At 43.3% G+C, this 24,100-nt stretch overlaps 1 protein-coding gene and 1 long non-coding RNA gene across 5 annotated transcripts in view; one reads left to right on the top strand and one right to left on the bottom strand.

Moving 5' to 3' along the window:
- Positions 1-17,716, bottom strand: part of LOC134481523 (uncharacterized) — a 27,824-nt gene extending 10,108 nt beyond the window's left edge. The window contains exons 1-2 of one of the 4 annotated variants that reach the window (XR_015636115.1): positions 17,307-17,716; positions 15,718-15,929 (exon numbers count right to left, since the gene is read on the bottom strand). This is a non-coding gene — a long non-coding RNA (uncharacterized LOC134481523). Of the gene's footprint in view, positions 1-4,831; positions 4,916-15,717; positions 15,930-17,306 lie in introns of those variants that run through there. The other 3 variants (XR_015636113.1, XR_015636114.1, XR_015636116.1) reach the window with 3 other exon arrangements.
- Fmo2 (flavin containing dimethylaniline monoxygenase 2) lies at positions 4,223-24,100 on the top strand. The gene is given in 10 exon segments (NM_144737.2): positions 4,223-4,312; positions 4,674-4,811; positions 13,362-13,550; positions 14,499-14,661; positions 15,736-15,878; positions 18,020-18,219; positions 19,391-19,746; positions 22,335-22,407; positions 23,438-23,445; positions 23,447-24,100. Coding segments are annotated over 9 exon segments (1,605 nt in total). The 5' UTR covers positions 4,223-4,312; positions 4,674-4,679; the 3' UTR covers positions 23,788-24,100.

Here is a 24,100-nt window from a genome sequence, read left to right as displayed (position 1 = left end):
CCGCTTTGAATCCCAGCACAAGGGGATCAAGCACAGTGGGTCTCTATGACCCACGGCTAACCTGGTCAACTAAGGTCCGGTCTAGCCAAGGTTACACAATGACATCTTGTCTCAAAAAGAAGAGGCAAATTTATAGAACTGCCTAGGGCTAGCAGTAGAAAACTGGCTGTTGGTGGTAAAGGAGAACTGACTTGTAGACACAGAAGTCCTCTGTGGGGGGGAAGAAATGGTTCTAAACTTGGTTGTTGTAATGATTCTGCAACTGTGAATCTAGCAACACTACTCGGTTTTACTTAAAACTGGTCAAATAGAAGACATTTAAATTGTATCTCAATAAAACTGCTAAGCCTTGACTCAGAATGCTTCCCCAACTCAGGGCTGTCACAGACCCACAACTTCCGCAGGTTTCCCACGCCACTCTACTGAAGTGTCAGAAGGGTGGTAACCAGGCTGCTTAGTTTATTCTGCTGATCCTGAAGATCCCAAGGGATTATTTTTCAAGTGCTGCCCCAGAAAATACAGGAAGGGCATACAGAAAGTGATGGGTCTCCAGGCATCGGGCAGCAAACTCGGATGAGCTCGCTCATCTACAGAACTAGTTTGATTTGTGACTCATTCAAGCTCTAAAGTAATTTAGTGAGAGAGCCTGTCCACCCGGTGCACTGCTCCTCCGCAGGGGCAGTAGAGTTTGGATATTTCTGTTAAATAAATAACATACGGTCAAAAGCAAAGAAGAAAGAAAAGATGGCTGATAGGCATGTTCTCCTTACAGGAGTTCTCCGTGAAGGGGACGTGGACTCTTCCGCTTTAAGAGTCAGTCCAGGCCATGTGACCATGTGGATATGTGAAAAAGGGCCTTCCAGCCCACACACTATGCAGAGCACTTTCCAATCCATGGGCTCCTCTGTATCTTTGCATTCGGAGTCTTGACTAATAACAGCAAGATTTCTGATCCCAGCTCTAGTCTTAGTCACATGCAACCCACTCACACCTACACCCCCGTGAGATCTTCGAACAACTGATTGACTGATCTGCTTGAGTTTGCACAGCAATAGAGTCCCTCCCCCACTTACAGGGCACCTGTCTTTACTTGTACCGCATTGTTAGCTAGAATATTCTTCCTTAGAGCAAAGTAAACTCAGTTGCTCTGGAACATTCATATCTGTGGTCCTAAGTTGACTCTTACTTTAACTAAAACTGGCCTGTGGGAGCTCATCCATCAGTCAGCCTTCTTGACTGGGGAATTTCCTCTTGGCTGAACATGTTTCTTAGGAGCTCCTAAAATAAGGATATGTTTTAAAATGCTTATTGCTCTCCTGACTATCCTTAAACTCCCTTGTAACAAGGAATCTATTTCCACTTCTATAGAGGTGGGTGGTAGAGCTTAGAGACATGGGCTAGTAAATGAATTAATGTATGGGAAAGTAAGTTTACAGTTCAGAACACTTTGTAACTATAAAACACCATTAAAATGTATCCATTTCCTGGTAGGCAACTTGACCAAAGGCATTAGAAAGGTACAAATCAAAGATCTCAGGACACACCTGCAGCTACAGGGAACCTTGCTAGAAATAATCTGGGCCCACCTCAGAGCTGTTAAACATCCACACGCGTGTTACAAGAGCTCCAAGCGCTTCCTGTGTGCATTAGACTTGGAGAAATGCCTTAGCCTCAAAAATCCAAATGCTTTCAATCAGCAATGCCTACCTCAAATATCCAGAGAAGATAATTAGCTCAGTGCGGAAGAGAGGTATAAATGTGCACGGTGCTTTTGTCACAGCAGAAACTTGAAACAATTAAAGATCTACTAGTTGAAAATTGCCCAGGGGCTCACTGATCCACTCTGGGAATACAGGTGCTCTCCCAGGGGGCGTGTCTGTGCAAGTCACACCTAACTGCCATTTGCCAGCCAGGACTAGCTCTGTAAAGCCAGTCTGCCAGCTGGCACCAGTGCCAAGAAGATGCCAGTGCTTTAGCTTTGAATAAAGGTATCAATTTAGCTTGACACAGAATGCCATTAGCGTCCCCAACTGGGAACCACACCATCTGTCCCATCCTCCCCCAAGGCCTCGGTCCATTAAAACTTATGCTAATCGATAAAACTTCGATGTAGCAGATGTGCAGCTTGGTCTTCATGTGGGTCACAAACAGCTGGTGTGGGAGCTGTCCAAAAGCTGTTGCATGTACATGGTATATGTTCTTCTAGCTGGGCTGCTTTGCCTGGCCTCAGTGGCAGAGGATAGCCTAACCTCCCAAACTTGATGCATCCCAGAGGGACACCCACCTGCTCAGAGAAGAAAGGGTATGGGGAGAGGGGCGGGAAGATTGTGGGAGGGGTTACCAGGAGGGGGACAGTGAACAGGTTGTAAAGTGAATAAGTATATATAAATAAGCAAATAAATAATCTGTGCTAGCATATCTAGTTGTCTCTCCTTCTATGTATTATGATTAGGTACAATTATTAGCAACAGGCTTCCACAGTATTGTAGTCAATTAAAGGGCAATGTCGAATATACAACTGGTATATTGATCATTTTCATTATTCGTTGTGGGTTCTTCATAAAATCTGTGACCTTGACTGCCTTTTTCTTTGTAGCTAAATGTGTCCAGTTCCTTTGTATCTTAGTTGCTGATTGTCCCCTTTGTGGGTCTGTTACTCTCCTCTTATACTCACTCAGTTTATTCAAGAGAAGCCTGTCATCATTCAGCTTAGTACATTTTAGAGAAGATGATGACGTTCCCTAACACTTGTAGAGAAAAATGACGTTCCCTAACAACATCATAAAACTACCCTTCTTTTTGACGTGCCACAGCTCTCTTCTCTGCTTTATCTTTCTCCACAGCTCTCAACCCCAACTCCTGCCCATTTTGTTTTACAACTGGCAGTCTAGCTCCCCATCTAGTAACCAACGGCTACAAGTCCCAGCAGTTTTGCTGTCTGTTCACTAGAGAATCTGCAGTGTTTAACAGTGTCTGGCACCTAGGAAACGTTTGAAATCTAGTTAGTCAATTTGTGTGAAGGACCACTGGGGTCCTCAGAGCCACTGAGTCAGAAAATAGAGGCCTTACTTCACTGCTTTGACTACATCAAAAATACACAGAGCCTTTCAGCTTTCTGAGTTAGTGCATGTTCTCACACACGCACACACACACACACACACACACACACACACACAGAGAGAGAGAATGAGAGAGAGAGAGAGAGAGAGAGAGAGAGAGAGAGAGAGAGAGAGAGGTCTATCCTGTTCTACCTGGTCCAGGTCAAGGAAGCAGTGGAGAGAAAGATCTAAGAAGTCACAGAAGGTCCATCCAAGCCAGCAAACAGGTGAGCAGAGAAATCAGTTGGTCCATGAATCTAGGCTAGGAGTGTGTCAGCACGGAGTGTTAAAACCCAGAAGTCATGAAGCCTAAGAGAACCAGTTCAGGACTAGAACAAGATTCCATGAAGTCAGAGACACGGTCTGTTCCTCCGGGCACAGTGAGTGCTGCATGAGAAAGAATGCCCACCACACAAAACCAAGTAGCTGAACAGCTAACACCGCTGGCCAGATGTTGGAAATGACACTTGGAGTGTGATTACGTTTTTCCTTTGATAAATGTGTTACATACAACTCAGTGAAAGAGGATCTAAGAGGTCTCATCCAACAAAGGGCTTACCACACAAGCATAAAAACCTAAGTGAGAGTCCCTACATCTACATAAAATCCAGCCTGGGTGGTATGCATCTGGAAGCAAGCACCAGGAAACTGAGGATAAGAGGACCCCCGGGGCACACCATCCAGAATGTCTGGATGGAATTCCTGAGCTCCAGGGCTAGTGAGAGATCCTGTCTCAAAGAATTAAATAAATAACAATTGAAGAAAACACTCATGTCAAACTCGGGTCTCCACGCAGAAGTGTGTGCATAGGCACATAGAATATATAGGTGGACTAAGTTGCCAAATGTCCTTGGGGATGGTTATAGGTATCTCTGGGTGGTGATGATAGGGGTGTTTTTAGCTTCTTTTTATTTATCCATTCTTTTCGATTGGTTAACTCACATTTGCTACACGAATGATAAACGTCGTTGTTAGACCATCCTAACGCTGTGTGTTCAGTGTTCTTGACCTTAGGAAGTGATCTCTTGCTTAATTTCAGTACTAATAAAGTCCTTAGAGGTTCAGCTGGCAGAGTGCTCAAGCAAGAGGAAGGCTCCTCCCACTTCTTACAGCCTCTACCATCTCTTAAAAACTCCCATCTCTCTGCACACAACCCTCAGGGGAAACTCCTCTGCCAAAGGGAGAGAGGACAGTGCTAAAAAGCACAAATAAAGGTAAGGATGAAGGCCGGGGAAAGAAGCTGAGAAGGAAGTTCTCCGGAACTCTAGAGAACAGGACCAGCTCTGGCTCACAACCCGGGACTTCTTTGTTGAATAGCTTGGCTTGCTCGAGCGGATTCCTTTTTAATATTAAGCCAAGACATTGTAAACAAGGTTACAATGAAGTTCATACGATCAGGCAAGTTTCTCTTAAGGGGAGGAAGAGTGAAGATTTGATTAGTGAGGTGTTTTATTCAGTTAGTGCTGCTTACGAAGTTACCACCCGTCGTGTGGAAAGTCGGTTGCCTGACCACACTGTAGGATTCTCTTACTTTTGTCCTTGTTAAGCAGTAATGACTGGTCAACTCATTAACAGGGGACAATGGTGAAGAAGGTTGCCGTGATTGGAGCAGGGGTCAGTGGCCTGATCTCTCTAAAGTGCTGCGTGGACGAGGGTCTGGAGCCCACCTGCTTTGAAAGGACTGAGGATATCGGAGGACTGTGGAGGTTCAAAGTAAGTGAGACTTTTCTTACCTCAGAATAGGCCATGCTGAAATCACAAGGAGGCTGATGGGCCTTTTGAAAGATGTCTTAAGCAGCTCTGACCCAATTTTATTTTTATTTACTTATGCAGCTAACCAGGAAATGAACTTGGGCTGGCACCTCTCCAAGGTCAATGCTGTGCCAACCCGTGTGATCAATTCAGGGATGTAGGGAACCTTCTCTTTAAAATCCAGCTATTGCAAAGTAGCCCATGTTTCTGTCATTTTCTGATATACCAAGTCAGTAAGATGCTAATATTAGAGAACACTTTATAAAACAGAAGTAAATATTTATGACGTCATCTCTAATCAGTAAGCAACGTGCTTCTTCAGAGAATGGGTCCTTATCACTTCTGACTTTATTTTTCCCTGAAAAATAAGCTGTGTTTGTGTACTGGGCTTTTGGGGTTATATTCTAGTATAGCTGCTATGATGATCCTCTTTATTGGGTATTTTCTATTAAATAAAGTCATTCTGTTTAGTCAACCTAATTTTTCTTAATACTAGCTGTTATTCAACAGATTCACAGACAACTATAAAGATTTAGGGTCTGTGGATGAAAATATTGGCATTCCCTCCTGAATGGGAGTACATGCCTAGAGCCCCGCCACTAGAGAGTGATATAAATCAAATGATCAAAATCTCCTGAGGAGATCCATGCAAGTCACACATGAACCCATGATAATGAAACAGCTTGGCAAATGGTGCATGGGTGACAAATGAAAATGTATTGATCCAACTGTGTAGACAGAGTTCGTGATGGAGAAATTGACCTTTATATGAGATGAGTGGCTTCATAGAAATAAATCGCATTAATAATAATCATGGGTTGCTGGAATTACAACTTTTCCCAAGAAAGTAATATATGATCGATCATTCCTGTCTTAATTGATAACTATCTTCTCCGCTGTCGGCTCACACACAGGATTTTCTTCTGTGTCTAAATAAGTTTAAATGTAACAAATTTAGCTTTTATTTATTGTTATTGCATATGTGGCCATTTATTATGTATGTGTGTACATCCATGACTGTGCATGCATGTGCATGTGTATGTGCATGTGTTTGTGTGTGTGTGTGTATGAGAGACAGAGAGACAGAGACAAACAGAGAGAGAGAGAGAGAGAGAGAGAGAGAGAGAGAGAGAGGTGAGCTTGGGTACTCCAGGGCCACAGCATGCATGTGAAGATCAGAGGACAACTTTCTAGAATTGGTTCTTTCCTTCTATCTTGATGTGGGGTGTGGGGTTTGAATTTTCATCACTGGGCTTGTGCTTTAAGAGACTCCTTTCAGTGGCCTGGACCAGATTTAATTTGTAACACTTAATATCTAAGCCAAAATTGTTGCTTATTCGTTATTAATTTGTTAGACAGAGAAGCGACAATGATTAATACTGACTTAATAAACAGGTACTTATCAAGTGCTTATCTTGGTCAGACTGGAGCTGGGGGTTGGAGACAGGAAGTAAACAGTGATCTATCAACAATGTGATTTTTGATGCATTAGAGAGAGGTGGCTCCTCCCCCATGACGTTTCCAGGACCCTATTCCAGAGTATCACACTTCAGAAACAGAGACCGTTTCTTATACCTTTTTGGAAAAAAATAGGTTGAAATAGGAATAATTTGATCCTTATTGGATAAAGTGAAATACCTAAGTTCCTAGCATCTATAACAATGTCACATGCCAACCCTCTCTTAAGATTACATCCAATAGAGGAAGATAAATAATTTTCTCCTTTCAAATTTTATCCTTCCTTCAAAGAGAAATGCTAAGCAAAATTGTACAGGCTGACACTGGGACCCCATGATCATCTTGGACACCAGGAAACTGGACTTCCAAGAGGAGAAGATTCTGGAAAGGATGCTTTGGGCTTCCATGCTCATACCCAGGATACTGCTCCTCAGTTACACTGTCCAGAACTGGCTCTAAGGGAAATTAATAACTGAGTCCCATATTGACATAGAGTCCTTTGAGATCACATGAAGAGCTAACTTAAAAAACAAAAGCAAAAATAAATGCAAGTCTATGTCTTTTGCCTGGCTTAGGTGGAACTGAATTCTTGCAGAAGGGTCTCTAGCGCCTCCTGGTGTCACCTTTGGGATACAGGCACGGTTATTAAATATTTTTAGCATTTCTTCCAGCAAAGAAGTGCTTGGCGTGCATTATTTTTCTTCTTGTCTTTAGGAGTAGATCTTACAATTCTCCTCACTGATGGCTGAATAGGAAGCTAAGTTTTGCAATAAACAGCTTGGCCACAGGTAACCCAGTTGAAAGAAAAGAACAAAAATGAAAAGTCTGAATGATTCCTTAGGCCCACTGAAGAGTTAGTTGCAAGAAACAACGAAAGAAACAAAAACAAACAAAACATTATCTTCCTGCAGTCATTTATTTATTCTTCTTCTGATGCCCTGTCACAGGGAAATTACTAATATGTACCGATTTCTGATCGGAATTTTTATAGAGAGATCTCTCTCCTAGCAGTGCCTCAGGTAATAGTCTACATATTTCTTTCCGCCTTAGTCTCTTCTGTCTACAATCAGCGTAAAATATGACCATCTCTTAACACGTGACTCTCCCGAGCTCTAATCTTCCACATTGATCGATTTCTTCAAACATACCTATTTCAAGGTCAGAAAGATGCCAGACCCTGCAGTAAGCATTAAACAATGAGGCAGACACAGTCACTTCAACAAATCTGCACTCAACAACCTGAGTCTTGCCACCATGATTTACGTTGAACGTCACATGGCTACCGCGGACCGTACTAAAACAGCGGGATGCTATACCGTCAGCATTTACAAAACGAAAGGCTGTTTGCATAGCTATTTTCATATAGATTACTTAATGATTATATTCACAGCAGCCTCACGCATTGTTTATTGTTAAGCCCACTTTAACTATAAAGCCAAAGATACTCATCTCAGCCTTTGCGACTGGCTGGTAAGGGATGTAAGACGCCCAATCAGCGGCAGCACCCGGAGCAAACATAAGCAGGCTCGCCAGCACATCGCGCTTCCTCTTGTATTGGTGGAAGCATTCAACATGTCGATGAGTCGTCTTGAGTTTGGAATCAAATAAAACCCTGGGGTCCTTTCCATTTGAGCAACTAACAGCGCAAGTCATTATTTTCCTGTCCCTGTAAAGTAGATTTCTAACCCTGTTGGAAAAAATTCGTACCTATAAATATTAAACATTATTTAGCTTGCCTGGCCTCGGACAAGAAATTCTACTTGAGATTTCAATCGTCATCTTTGCCACACCACCCGCATTTGTGTGTACACAAACACCATCATCTGCGTTTATCTTCGTCAAAGTTCTTGATGGACATACTGAACGCAAGGCCAGGCATGATAAGCCACATCTGTACTCCCTACAATTAGGAGGCTAAGGCACAAGGATATCCAGTTCAAGGCTACCCTGGGCTATATCAAAAAGGTGAGTCCAGCCTAGGGTACATGTGATTCCCTGTCTCTAAGGAAACAAACAGAATATTGATCGAGAAAAGATAAAAATATAAAGTGGGCGCCTGGAGTATCTCCCAAATGAGGTTTGCAATTTGGTGCGCCTCTACACTGACCCAAGCATGTTACTGCTTGTGTCCACTGCAGCCTTCCCTCTGTTTTAGGCATCTGCCCTTTTAACAGCCCATCCTGTTCACACAGGACATAACATTAATGAGAACCTTCCATGTCCCTTCCGGAAGAGATGACAGCCTTGTTAAACTCGAAATTCTCTTAGATAAACTTCTCCGAGCATGGTGCAACATAAGAGGCATCTGCATCCTAATGACTATCTGCAGAATCATGTTTAACATAATACACGTGTATCTCTCCAGACCATCAGATATGTAGCACTAACAGGCCCTGTCACAGTTGGCTGAAATATACTTTGACTCTCCCTAACGGTTTTGAAGAAGTGATGCTTGCATGCATAGACTAGAAGAAAGTTATAGCATACAGTGAGGGGAAAAAATGAAACAAAACAATCAACCAACATGTTTTTAAGCCCAGACCTGGTAGTGTAAGCCTACGAGCTCAACTACCTGAGAGGCCGGCTGATGTAAGGTCTGCATGGGCAACTTACTGAGACCTGGTTTCAGAATTAAAAATTTTAAAAACAGACTACGGATATATCCTAGTATATATCCCATGTATGTGCTTAGAGGTATAGGTACCTGAGCTTAATCCCCAGTTCCTCAGAGAGGACAAAACAAAAAATAATGTTTTAATGCAGAAGATACAAAGACATTTATAGTATGCTATTGAAAGTCTATTTTCTAATCCATTTAGGCTACTTGATGTCTATTCAGCACAATCAAGCTCCTTTTATAAAGACTGAGGAATGCTAGTGACTGACACCATTTACTCTTTTGTTCTTTTGGCCAACGTACTGACTGCTTGATTCCTTCTAGACATTGCTAAAAACAGAAATACACAGTCTTTGCTGTGATCATGCCCCTGCCTTGAGGAGTTACAGTCCACCTTGGTAGTCATCCTGCTTTGGATTTTAACACCTCTTCATTTTACCAGAGTCAAAGACAAACTTCCAGCCCAACCCATGATCAAAAGATGATAAATTTAAAACCAGTTCTTCCTGAATTCACTCAGCTCCGCTGTATAGCTTTAGGAAATGCTGAACAGTATAAATTAGCAATATCCTTTAACAATTTTTTTTATTTATCTTAAACAAATAAACTACAGCAAATACTACTGGTAAGGGAGTCAGACTATTTTTATTTTTGTATAAATATCACCATATGCCTCGCTCATCTCTGTAAATACTAAACACGGGGTCAAAATTCACCACTTGGAGGCATTTCTGTGTCTTTACCTAGCAGAGAGGAAAACCCCTCCTCCTCCTCCATCTTCACTTTTACAGCTCCAAGCTCCAGATGCATTTTAATTCAATACAGTAATGAGGTCTACAAAGACAGAAACTATTCTTGTATTGTTTACTTCCTGTCCCCAACCCCCAGCTCCAGTCCGGCCAAGATAAGCACTTGATAAGTACCTGTTTATTAAGTCAGTATTAATCATTGTCGCTTCACGACTATGAAAATTGTGCCAATTTTTATCTACATTTACCCAAATGCATAGACTTCTACTTCAACCAACTAAATGTATGAGGAAGCACTTACAACATACAATGTATGAGGAATTTGGTGGAGGTGGGGGGTGGGGGAAGCAGTGGTGGAGAAATGGGGTTTGGGGTGGGGCTTGCAGAAGAGTCATGGGGCTTTAGACATTCGAGATAAGCATTCTACTGCTCCCAACCAGACATTGCTTTTGTCAAAACAAAACAAAACAAAACAAAACAAAACAACAAACAAAAGAACTGCTTCTACCAATCAAGTCTACAGGAAAGATTATTGCCTTCTTCTCAGAAAAAGACTGGGCTACCATTGCAGTTTGGTGGAAATCTGTACGAGTGAACCTTCCGAAGACCATTTCAGCCTGGCTTTAAAATCTGTGTTAGGACCCAAAGAATCAGAATGAGGTCTTCTCACTCTCGAACCCTCCTTTTAAGCTATACCCGACAGAGATAAGTTCTATGCAGTGTGTCCATTCTTGGAAAAGTCCTAATGTTTTTGGCTACTGTGCTACAAACACTCCTAGTTCAGATGAGTGATGTATTTCTGCCTTGGCAAAGTTCACTCTCGTGGTCTGTTAACAATAGTGAGAGAGGCAAACATTGACTGATCGCATATTTGGAGGCAGGCATTGGGCTATGCACTTTATCTAATCTCTGTAAACCTTGAAACAACTGTTTAACGTTTGCATCATTGACCAATCCCACTTTACAGGGAAACATGAAGAAACTGAATTGTGTAACGTGTCTGTCTTTGCAGAAGCATTAGGGGAGGCAGTGGGATCAGCCTTGTCAGCGTCTTCACAGGATCCTTACTGTTTACTCCTCACTACTCAAAATTCTGTAGTCTTGAGAGGTGTGGGGGGAGTGGAGGAGAAACACATTCCTTTGCTTAATAAAATATTTCCTATTTTAAGACCCTGGTGGCCAAGAAACCCCAAATATTCAGTCTTGCCAAGGACATTGTGTTCAATGACCAAACAACCAGAAAAAAAAAAGTTTATATAACGATATGACTGTAGTGTTATGCAATTTGAAGCTGGCATTTGAAAATAAAGTTCAAATCATTGTGTCCCTTTATGTAAGTCAGAAAAAACACTTCATTCTACTATAACACATTTTTTAATTGTATACACACAGGTAGTTCCCAATAGGACCACTATAAATGCTTTCTGTCTAGAGACCAGCATACTCTAAAAGCTTCATACTCTGCTCTGGACATCTTTGCCCACGCCACCTACAACTAGGACAGGGTTATTATTCAAGTTAAGATTCTAGTCCAGAAAAAATAAACACACAACTCATGGGCAAAGTCCTATTGTAGGCACAAGAGAATAGAAAAATGAATAAATGAGAAGGAAGAAAGAGGAAGAGGGGGTAAGGAAGGAGGATATTTATAAACAAATCCACATTTAGCAAGAATTCTGAATGTTTCAATGTCTACCCTGACAGTGAGTATACATTGAAGATGACCCTGATGTTAAGACCCAGTGAGGCTCCATAATGCAGAGTACTTTCTACTCAGCTTGTTCTTTTTGTAACTCGCCTAGACCAAGCATAGCCTCTCTTGTGGAACATCCATGTGTAATGGAGGGTTTCTCTACCAGTTCTTTTTCATCAGCAGAGTGACTGTTACCCCCATTAACCTTCAACGCCACAGTAAGCTCTGAGAGTATCAATGTTGGGGATTAAAGGCATCCTTCAGAACAATGGACCTGACAATGGAGCACCTCTCCCATCCCTGGCCCAGACTTTTGTCTTTAAAGAGAAAGAGATGTGTTGATGCCCACATCTAACTCGGAAAACTAAGCTCATTTTCTTCTAGTCCTGGTTACCTCTTTTATCTTTTGTTTTCTTTGGCTTTATTTCTTTATGTATACTATTTTTTTGAGATGGAGTCTTGCCCAAAACTAAGCAGCTGAAAGACTTGGAAGGCAAGGGATAATATTTTACTAACAAAAATTACAAGGAAAATTACAAGGAAGGAACATGCACACTTGATTTAAAATGCTGGTTGGATTGCAAGTGAATGTTTCATTTTTCCTTTTAAACTTCTCTGCATGAGAGATGACGGCCCCATGCAAAAGCAAGACTAAGTAAGTGATCTCGTCCCGTTAATGAGTTCTGCAAACTATGGTCTTTACACCCACCCTAGTGCATAGTCAAATAGCAATTACTACTTTCCTGGATTAATAGCTTAGTCTTTGTAAGCACAGAAGCATCTTCTGAAGAGTTCTTGGGTACCATTATTTAAATTTTCTAATAAAAGCCTCTCTGGTCATAAGTTGATTTATAGGCTCTGATCTTCGGTCTTGGCTATTTACATAAATTTACATGAAGGATATTGCACAAGCATGACTTTAGGAGAAAATATTAATTCAATCATAACATGTGTGCTATGGGAATTTTTACCAGGGCACAATTGTGAACATTAAAAATCAGGCTTAAGGATCAGTTAGTGCTTGAGCTCGTTTTTCTGTTTCTATGACAAAACTCCGACCAAAACCAGCTCGGAGAGGAAGGGTTCATTTCTATGTGTCGGTTACTGTCCATCCTCAGGGGAAGCCAAGCAGAAGCTCAAAGCAGGATCCTGGAGTCAGAAACTGAAGCAGAGACCATAGAGAAATGCGTTTTCCTGGCTTGCTCAACTTGCTCTTTTAAACAGCTCAGGCCTACCTGCCCATCATCCACAGTGGGCTGGACCTCCGTAGCCCATAGCCAAACACTAGGCAGAGCGAGGGGCACCCCAAAGAAAAGGAGGGAAGATTATAGGAGCCAGATGGATGGAGAACACAGCTACAGCATCAACTAAGCGAGGCTCATAGGGGCTCACAGAGATCGAAGCAGTAAACACCGGCTCGGTATTAGTCAGCTAAGTCCTCGGCATGTGCCTTGTGGTAGCGTAGCTTAGTGCTCTTGTGAGAGTAAGGGGTGTCTCTAAGTCTTTTACCTACACTTAGGACCCTGTTTTTCCTTCTGGGTTGCCTCATCCACCCTTGATATGACGGTTTATACCCAGTCTTACTGTATCTCGTGAAGCCATGTTTGGTTTGGTGGATGTCCCTGAGAGGCCTGCTCTTTTTTTTCCTCGGAAGAGAAACAGGGGTAGGGGTTCTGGGTGGGATGGAGGGAGGGCAAACTGCAGCCCAGAAGGAAGTTATGAGAAAAGAATAAAAGTTTTTTAAAAACAAACTCAGCGCCGATAGCACATCCACTGAACAGTATTAGTTGGCAACAAACAGGTTCATGATCCAGAACAAGGCGCTGTGCGGCTACGCCCAATGCCCCTCAGCACACAGAGTTTTTAGTCAGGATACAGCAGGGAAAGCGATTCACGGCTCTGAAGACTTAGATTCCGGAAGAAGATTCTTAATACAAGCAAGACGTGAGTTGAATCACTACCGCTGATTTTTCTTTTTATCTTGATACTTTTAGGAAAACGTGGAAGATGGCCGAGCCAGCATCTACCACTCTGTCATCACCAACACTAGCAAAGAAATGTCCTGCTTCAGTGACTTCCCAATGCCGGAGGATTTCCCCAACTTCCTGCACAACTCTAAACTCCTGGAATACTTCAGGATCTTTGCCAAGAAATTTGATCTCCTAAAATATATTCAGTTTCAGGTACTATACATGGAGGGGAGTGGCTTTCTCTGCCTCCGCTCAGCTCATGTTCTAACAGAAAAGGGACTCTGGCAATGAAAGAAATTAAACTATCCCATTTTGGTGTGTTTGTTAAAGCCAAAAGCATGGTGTTAGGCCCAAAGAGTAGCCTCGTGCCTCTTGATGTTTTTAATGGTACACATAAACAGAAGTGGAAAGCCACCCATTAACATTGAAAACTCCGATAATGATAAAAAAATAATGTTAATACTATGTTTTAATCACTGCTCCCACTGATGTCTCCAAGCCTAGTCTCTCTTGAAAGGATATGTGAAAGTGTGTCAAACTGTTTTTTTTTTTTAAGTTCTTCTTCATAGAGACAGGTTAAACACACTTTCTACTTTCCATTTATATCAGGTGTGTGCAGTAACTACTTTTCCTGATGTTTTTCTCCACGTTATCTACACCAACAGATAGATAATCAGATCATTTTGTATTATATTTGGAATTACCATTTCCTGTGCTTTCTACGAACAGAAACAACAGCAAAGAAACGCGTTATCATTAAGATGCTGCAATGTTAAATTTGAAGTTGTTCTGAATAAATATACCTTAATGGGGCTTATTTTTAATACATTGCAAATTCTTAGCAATTTAATTTTGTACAAGTACCAGGCTAGTGTTATATTAATTTATAACAGCTGGTCGTCATGAAATCTGTACTTGTAAATACCATCGCAATGTCTAGTCTTACTTCCTATGGTTCCCCTCCAATTCCTGGTAGATCCATCCTGTCTTCTAAGGATTTCCTGTTTGCCTGACAATGTCTAAGAAGAGCCCGCTTGTCAAAGTTCTTTAGAGATTGGCAGTGGACTCAAGAAAACCCAATAGGTTACACGATACACTCCAGGAATCCCTACTTGCAGCCCCTGCCAGAATCATTAATGAGGCTTTCTGTGTTTGGTCAAGACAACCGTCATTAGTGTGAAGAAACGCCCAGATTTCGCATCTTCTGGGCAGTGGGACGTGTATGTTCAGAGCAATGGCAAGGAGCAGCGTGCTGTCTTTGACGCCGTTATGGTCTGCAGCGGCCATCACATCCAGCCCCACCTGCCACTCAAGTCGTTTCCAGGTGAGGCTGCGGGGCTTCCCAGCCTGGAGGCTTCCAGGAATCTCGCCAGCATCTTTTATGGACAGGTGGGGTGTGCTGCCATGCACAGGACCAAGAGTAATATTGGAATACAGCTGGGGAGCTGAAAAATGCCGACCACCATCTTTATTTCTGTTGGTTTCTCTGAGTCTTTACACGTAGCTTGGCTAACTTCCTCCAGCATCGTTTATGGGGTTTTTTTCCCCTAGAAATGCCAAAGAATTCTCACAGAAACTCATTGTCTATGAGAGGCCCTTATAACCATATGCCTACCTTGATTGCTCTCTCCTGACAAACCCATGTAAATTTGCTCGTCCTTGGAGCCCTTTCTACCTGTCAAGGATTACTAAAGAAGTATTGGAAAGAAATGCTCTGAGGCAGGGCAGAAGTGAAGTCCTCAAGGGAAGAGCTCTGAAGCCAGCTGTCCTGATGCCCCCGCCTTCCTCCATAGAGAACAACTTTCCCAGAGTCCTCCGGGAAAATATGACACAGTGGGTCAGGACCAGGATCCATATGAGAACTGCCCTCACTAAAAGTGAAGAACGCTTTAATAAAGCCGTATATCCCTGGGAAATATAAAAGTGGCTCGTGAGAAGGACAGATGATTACCAGTCGAATGCTCACTGAGTTGCTCACTGGCAATGTCTGTCGGCCTAAGTTTTAGAGTCTTTTCATTTTGATTCGCTTTCACAAAATAACAAATACTATTCTAATCATTGCGCAATTACAACAGCACTATTTCAAAATAGTTTTTAAATGTATCTACTATGTGAGAAACTGTCCAAAATAGAATAGCTAGAGAGACGCCAGCATTAGGCTGTGCCCTCAGCGAAGCCATTTGTTTGCCATTGATGAATACACACACTCCAACCTCTCACATGGACCTGGTGTTTCTTATGGAATCTACACTTAGAGATTAATAACTGACTATTGTGGCTTCCATAAGAGGAGAATTAAGAATCAGGAAGAGAAAGCTAACTGTGGAGTTTCATTAAAATTAACTTGTCATAATTGTTTCCTTGGGAGCTCACCGCTTACCTCTTCTTCCTCCTGAAGGTATCGAGAGGTTCCAAGGCCAGTATTTCCATAGCCGCCAATACAAGCACCCAGTGGGGTATGAGGGGAAACGCATCCTAGTGGTTGGAATAGGAAACTCCGCCGCAGACATTGCCTCTGAACTGAGTAAGAGGGCCGCGCAGGTGAGATGCCTTTGCTTGTCTTGTACTGTGCGGGGCGGTGGGAGGAGACGCCTGGAGCACCCAGGCGTGCACCAAGGGTCCATTACTAGGTAGGTGACTGCCAGTTGGAATAGCATAAGAAATCTAGAAGGTGAGAAGCAAGAGCCTAACTCCCACCTCTGCAACTAACCAGCCATGAATCCTAGAGCTCACTGTTCCGCTTCTCTGAGCTGTGGTGCCTTCATGGTTTTTTTTTTAATGAAATGTTTCAACTAGATATTCCTGGTACACGAGGCCTACATCTGTTCTTGTTGCTCTGTTGTTGTGGTGGTGGTGGTGGTTGTTGTTTCCTTGTCTCCATTAATTAATTTATTCACTTTACCTCCCAATCACTACCCACTTCCCCTGTCCTCACCTCACACAGTTGCACCCATCACTTTTTAATGTAAGGGGGTGAAGGCCCCCCTAGCCATCCCCCTACCCTGCCAATCAAGTGTCTGCAGGGCCTCCCATGGAGGCCAGACAAGGCAGCCCAGTTAGGGAACAGAATTCACACATAGGTAACAGCTTTTGGGACAGCCCCCACTCCAGTTGTTGGGGGACCCACATGTACTACATATGTGTGGGGAGGCCTAGATCCAGCCTGTGTGTGCTCTTTGGTTGGTGTTTCTGTCTCTGAGAGCCCTCAACGGTCCAGGCTAGTTGACTCTGTTAGTCTTCCTGTAGAAGGCCTAGTTTTTACCCAAGGGACCTAATGAGAAATGGCCTGTTAATTTTTCTTTCTTTGTTTGATACAGGGTTTCTCTGTGCAGCCCTGGCTGTCCTGGACCTTGCTCTATAGACCAGGCTGCCTCAAACTCAGAGATCTGCCTGCCTTTGAATGCAGAAATTAAAGGCATATACCAGCATGCATGGTCTCATCTGTTAATCTTGTAAATACTGACTTTTAGAAATTTAGTGCAAGGGCCAGGAGATAACTCAGTTACAAAGGTGCTTAGTGCACAACCATGAGGACTGATGTTTTTTAAAAATCATGCATGATAGCACACAGTGTTGGGGAGGTCAACACAGGTAGGTACCACAGGCTTGTTACCAGGGCCTATCTACTTGGCAAGCTCTAGTCCAATGAAATAGCTTGTCTCAGAAAGATAGATAGATAGATAGATAGATAGATAGATAGACAGACAGACAGATAGACAGATAGACAGACAGACATATAGACAGTCACACAGATTCCTAGATACATAGATACATAGATACATAGATTGATTATAGATAGATAATAGACATACATGATAGATATGATAGGTAGATATATGTCAGTTGATAGATTTTGGATAAATGATAGATATGTTACGTAGATGATAGATAGATAGATAGATAGATAGATAGATAGATAGATAGATAGACAGACAGATAGACAGATAGATAGATTAAAAGCTGAGCTACCTTTGCCATCAGCCAAGTAAAGAGCCATCCGAGGGCACTGCATGTGCTCAGGTCAGTGATTTTGGACCTCTATCAGTGCGAGTTACCAGGTAGCCCTTGTCGGGACATAGCTGCTGAAGAGAAGAGAAAGTCAAAGATTTTTAAAATGGAACCTGGGGGCTGGGACAATAGCTCCGTAGATAAAATGACTTCTTCACAAGCAGGGAGGGACTTGGGCTCAACCTCCAGAACTAGAGAGGGAAATGAGGGAAGGAAATGACTATAAGCCATTATTATATAAATATATGAGACTATTAAACAATGAAAAGGAGAAAAAAGAAGGGAAGAAGGGAGGGATAGAGGGGGGAGGGAGGGAGGGAGGGAGACAAAAGAACTTCCTGAGCTGGGATGGCAAATGGAGGCAGATTCCTGGACACTGGACAGCCAGGCTTGCCTAACTGGTGAGCTCCAGGCCAATGAGAATCCTGTCTCAAAAAGGGGGGGGGGGGACGGGAGGGGGAGAACCAAGATGGATAACAATGAAAATGATACTCAGGGTTGACCTCTGACCTCTTACACACACACACACACACACACACACACACACACACACACACACTGCCCACAAATTAACACAGTAAATAGAACTTAGCCAACTGTGCTACCAAACACCTTTCATATCAGCTGGTCAGAGCCGGGTAACTTCACCTGCTGTCGAAATTTCTGCTCACCAGGTGTTTGTCAGCACCAGACATGGTTCCTGGGTCATGAGCCGAATCTCTGAAGATGGCTACCCTTGGGACATGGTGTTCCACACTAGATTTAGCTCCATGCTCCGGAATGTCCTGCCCCGCACGGTCGTCAAGTGGATGATGGAACGACAGATGAATCGATGGTTCAACCATGAGAATTACGGCCTGGTGCCTCAGAACAAGTACGGCTACTTGTCTTTCTGCGGTACACTCACCACAGCCAAGGCCACCTGAGGTTGCCTGTCTTTGCCAAGGTCCTATTTGCTATGGCAGCTCAGGCTGTAAGCCAGTAGTGTGTGTAATTGGATTGGTCCTGGAGTTTTAATTCCACATTTGTACTGTGTCAAAACAAACAAACAAAAACAAAAACAAAAAAATCCACACATTTATGAAGCTGGGATAGAGGCTTAGCTGCTCCAGAACTCGGGGTTGGGATTGATTGGACGAGCTTTCTAACGCTCAGACCATCCGAGTCTCCTCAAGAGTCAGGCGATCCTCTCAGAGCTGGGAAAAGACAGCTTCCATTTGATAGGTCAACCTCTGCCACGCCCGTGTTCCCTGAAGGCTGCTCCCATGGGAACATATCTCTCTCTGGTAGCCAGAAGACAAATATTTGCTAATATCAAAATAAGCATTGTTGATGTTTACCTTCTTCAATTGATAGCAATCTCCTTCCCCTGAGGATGGGAAGATAACTGAGAGTCTTGCCATAGATGCCGCCATTACGCTGAATGATGAGTCCAGTATCTATGTGTGTGTGTGTGTGTGTGTGTGTGTGTGTGTGTGTGTGTGTGTGTGTGAGAGAGAGAGAGAGAGAGAGAGAGAGAGAGAGAGAGAGAGGACTTACACACCAAGAACTCCAGGATTACAAGCAGACTTTGCTCCACCACAGACAGGGTTCCTATGGATATTGGGTTGAGTAAATATCAGCAAATTTCATTTTATGCATTGATTTTCACACTGGCCCCATAGTAGGTCTCATTGCTAATGCAGTCCGATTTCCCTTATTTGCTATCAGGTAGAGATTAAATGAAGTTACAAATAATGAAAACTACATAACATAAAAACTGAGAGAGGCGCCCAAGGGCAATAATTACCAGCACATCCAAAGGTTAACAGTAGGTGCGGGCATCACATCTAAGCCCCTGGAGCGGCTTCCACCTTCCGGTTGATATTGCTTTTACCACCTACTTGAGATTGTCAAGATTAGAGTGAGTCCAATAACACAGTTTGGGGCCAGCAAACTAGTTGAGTTGGAGTTTCCTGGCTATTTGAAAATCCCCAAAATTTTTAGCGCCACCCCTAAAACTGTCAAGTGACCCCTCTGAATGCGTTCTTTCCTGTGTGCCTTAGATACCTTATGAAAGAACCTGTATTAAACGACGACCTCCCCAGCCGCCTGCTGTACGGAGCCATCAAAGTAAAAACACGGGTAAAGGAGCTCACGGAGACAGCTGTGGTCTTCGAGGATGGCACGGTGGAGGAAGACGTGGATGTCATTGTCTTTGCCACAGGGTATACGTTCTCTTTTCCTTTCCTGGAAGACTCGCTTGTTAAAGTAGAGGATAATAAGGTCTCGCTGTACAAAGCCATGTTTCCCCCTCACCTGGAGAAGCCAACCCTTGCGTGCATAGGTCTCATCCAGCCTCTGGGCTCCATCTTCCCAACCGTAGAGCTTCAGGCGCGGTGGGCGACAAGAGTTTTCAAAGGTGAGTGAGCTGCTAAACACGGCAGAATTTTTACATTTTTTTCTTAATTTTAAAAATTGTATTCGTGTGTGTGTGTGTGTGTGTGTGTGTGTGTGTGTGTGTGTCTGTTTCTGTGTCTGTGTGTCTGTTTCTGTGTCTGTGTGTCTGTGTGTAAAAGACAGGGGTGGATGGGGAGACCAAAGGACAGCTATTCTATGGGGAGTTGTCTCTCTGCTGCCACCTTGTGGAACACGGAGGCAGATCTCAGTTTGCCTGCGGGTTAGTATGGCTCTACCCACTGAGCAATCTCATTGGGATAAGGTTTTAAATGTTTTCAAAAGAGCATCTGTGCAGCACTTCACCTTCCTCAAAAGGCTAATTTTTCTCCCGTTTGGGGGCTTCAATTCTGTTCAACAAAAGTCTCATTTGACAACTAGCCTGTGCTGAGATCTAGTGAGTCAGAAAGAAATTTAAACAAGTCGTTTTAATAACTTGACAAGCACTTTGCTGGTAGAACGCATACCACAGAAGAGACCGGAGTTTGGTCCGGTCAGAATGCGTGAGGTCCGGGAAAGCTTCCTGGTGTCTGAGCTTCACAGATCCAGAAAAGGAATTTCCTGAGCGAAATTCACAGAGGCAGGATACCTGCGGAGAACTTTGAGCCCCACATTGCTGGAGGTGGGAGGGGATGAGAGGTTAATCTTAGAGAAGAACTGGTGGACACAAGGGTTTTGTATACTGTGTTAAGGATTCAGAATTATAAAAATTATATATATATATATATATATAGTTATAGTTTATTGGTTTGGGTTTTGGTTTTGCTTCTTTTTTGAGGAAAGGGGGTGAAAAGGAATCTATTATAACCAAGGCTCTCCTCAGAATTGCTATGTAGCCAAGGCTGGCCTTGAACTCCAGATCACATGCTTCTACCTCTCAAGGGGTTCTAGGCCTATACTTTTTGCACTTCAGAGGCAGGAGGATGGATGAGAGTTCAAAGGCAGCCTGAGCTACGTAGCAAATTCAATCCAGCTAGGGCTTCTAGAAAGACTTTCTTGAAAATAAAGAAGAAAAGGGGTAAAAAGGGAGGGAAGAAGGAAGAAGAAGAGGAAGAAGAAGAAGAAGAAGAAGAAGAAGAAGAAGAAGAAGAAGAAGAAGAAGAAGAAGAAGAAGAGGAAGAGAAAGAAGAAGAGAAAGAAGGAAAGAAAGGAAGGAAGGAAGAATCAGTTCTTCCTAAGTTGAGTGTGCCCAAGAACTATCTAGATGGTCCTTAGGGAGCCATATAGATTAAGTCAGCCCCGCAAACCTGGAATCTGAATCTTAGAAAGCTCTTAAGTCAGAGGCACCAGGGAGGGGCTTATACTGGAAGAATAGAAAGTGTCTTCTTTACATTTAAGGTAAGTCCATCAGGAGTTGGGAACACAGATTTAATACTCAGGGACAGAGACTCAAAGACCACGGAGAAAGCCCAGCACTCACCTGTGTAAAGTACGACGCGGTCGGGCCAGAGCTGGGAGGCAACAAACAAAACAAACAAACATGGAGTAAAACAAACGTGCTAGAAACTGGCAGGGATAAAGGCCCCAGAGCATGCTCTGTGGTTCAACACAGGAAAGGAGAAGAACCATGGACCTGGCACTGGAGACTGGCTGTGGCTGAGAACAGAGACAGGAGGGTCTCAGGGGCAAACTCAGCTTTGGGCTACTAAAGTCTGAGATGCTAGATGCCTGGCCATTTCTCCCAAACGAAGCCTTGGACACTTGAGCATGGGAGATAGGCTGAGACACAGAGAGAGATAGAGATAGAGATAGAGATAGATAGAGATAGAGATAGAGATAGATAGAGATAGAGATAGAGATAGAGATAGATAGAGATAGAGATAGAGATAGATAGAGATAGAGATAGAGATAGAGATAGAGATAGAGATAGAGATAGAAAGATAGAGAGATAGAGGGGAGAGAGAGGGGGAGGGGGAGGGAGGGAGAAAGAAAGAGGGAGGAAGGAGAAAGGGAGGAAGGCAGAGAGAGATGGAGGGAGGGAAGAAGAGAGAGAGAGGGATAGAAGGATGGAGAAAGGGGAGAGGGAAGGGGGGAGAGAGAGAGAGAAAGAGAGAGGGAGAGAGAGAGAGAGAGAGAGAGAGAGAGAGAGAGAGAGAGAGAGAAAGAGAATCACCACACTATTTTATCTAGTCACACTGCCCTCAGCAGTGGGGGCCACTCTCATCTCTCACCAGATTTCCTTCAACTACCTTTTACCTAGTTTCTCTAATAGTAAACCCTCCTTTTTAAGTCAAGGAGCCAGACCAATCCTTCCAAAGGGCAAATCTAATCTTGTTACTCATCCACGAAACTCTTCTACTCATCCTGCCACTACCAGAATAGAACCCAACCCCACCAGAACCCTTTCTGGCTTCCCCAATTCAATATTCTATGCCATTGGCTATGCTCGTTCTGTGGAGCTCTCATTCCTGCCGTTCAGAAGCACAGAGGTCCTGCGTGGTACGACAACTAAATGACCCAAACGCAACTTTAGAAAACAACTACCACACAAATCAATGACATGGAACCAAACTCACTATTCAAACCAAATTTTGTTGCTTTTTTGTTTTCTAGGCGTGTGTCGCTTGCCTTCGGAGACGACGATGATGGCAGACATTGCTGAAAGAAATGAGAAAAGAATTGACCTGTAAGCACTTTCCTTATAACATGGTCTACATGGAGCAGTGAGTCACAAAACACCAGGACCTGGCTGCCTGTGAGACTCAGCTAGCTATTAAAGGTGCAGTCCTAGGACACGGCCCAGTCCAAACCTATGAGTCAAATGTTCCACAGATGAGACTGGCACTTTGTAAATTGATGATCCTTTATTTGGTTCTCAGACATCCGAGTTTAAGAACCCATTACTCAAAAAAGCAAGAATGCCAAGTCAGAACATCTTTCCTCATTTCTGTCTTCTTTTTTTTTTTTCTTTTTCTTTTTCTTTTTTTCGGAGCTGGGGACCGAACCCAGGGCCTTGCGTTTGCCAGACAAGCATTCTACCACTGAGCTAAATCCCCATCCCCTCATTTCTGTCTTCTGTGATGCCCATGGGAGATTCTATATCCTTTCAGGCCACCCACACTCCGTGAACGTCATGGGGCAGTGGTGGTGACAGTAGGCCAAGGCACTCTCAAAACTTACTTGGGTTTGTCATTGTTGTTGAGGTGGGACAGAGCTTGGCTGTAATCAGGTGGTACCCTTGGAAGGCTGACTTGCCTTGCAGACATAAGGAGTTGTCTCATGTGCAAGTTCTAGTTCATCTAACATACATTAAGCATATACTAGATGTCAGCCAGACTACAGGGTACTCTAGCAGTGTAACGAGGGAATACTATGCATCCCTTCGATGGAAGACATTATCTCTCTGCCATCCCACGAGCATTTGCATCAATACCTGAGTCATACATTCTTACTTGGGCCTTACAGCAGCCTAATAAGTGACAAATAACAGTCACCATTTCAGTATCATTACATTTCTGGAGTCTCCATCAATTTGTCAAATGATTTTGTGGGCTACCCATCAATCTGAGATACAAGCCATCTGATGGAGCCTCCCAGAGATTCATTCAAAACCCGTGTCTTCATTCACCCATTATTACTTAAACCGCTATCGTGTGCCTATTAAGGTACACCTTAGAACATTTTATGAATCATTTTATTTTATTTACTCCATCAAGGTTTGGAAAGCCAGAGCCAGATTCTGCAGACCAATTACATTGACTACCTGGATGAACTCGCCTTGGAGATAGGTGCGAAGCCGGACTTCATCTCTCTCCTTTTCAAAGACCCTAAACTGGCTGTGAAACTCTACTTCGGACCCTGCAATTCCTACCAGTACCGCCTAGTTGGACCTGGGCAGTGGGAAGGAGCCAGGAATGCCATCCTCACCCAGAAGCAGCGGATCCTGAAGCCGTTAAAGACTCGCACTCTCCAGACCTCAGCTAGTGCCCCAGTGTCTTTCCTGATTAAGGTCCTGGGGCTGCTTGCTATTGTTCTGGCCTTCTTTTTCAAGCTTCATGGGTTCTAATCTGTCCCATGACACTTTTCTCCATCACCGCCTCTTTGAAAGGGAGACTAAAGAAATTACATCCTCATTATAATTTTACTTCAGGGGAACAAGTAGGGGGACTGATTGTAGGGAGATCAGAAGAATTAGGTCTAGATATAAAGCTAAATTAAGGTCACAGGATGCTGTTATCATTCTACTATCTCCTCCAATTCATCAGTCTTCACGTGGTATTCTGTAATAACACCAGCACAGGTAGATAGTGCCACCAGTCATGGCAAGTTTTGAGTTACAATGATAAAAAAAATCTCAATAAAATTATGCAGGATAAAAA

Source organism: Rattus norvegicus, chromosome 13, assembly GCF_021556685.1.
Source record: "Rattus norvegicus strain SHRSP/BbbUtx chromosome 13, alternate assembly SHRSP_T2T, whole genome shotgun sequence".
NCBI classification, from domain to species: domain Eukaryota; kingdom Metazoa; phylum Chordata; class Mammalia; order Rodentia; family Muridae; genus Rattus; species Rattus norvegicus.
This window is presented reverse-complemented; position numbering and strand designations above follow the sequence as displayed.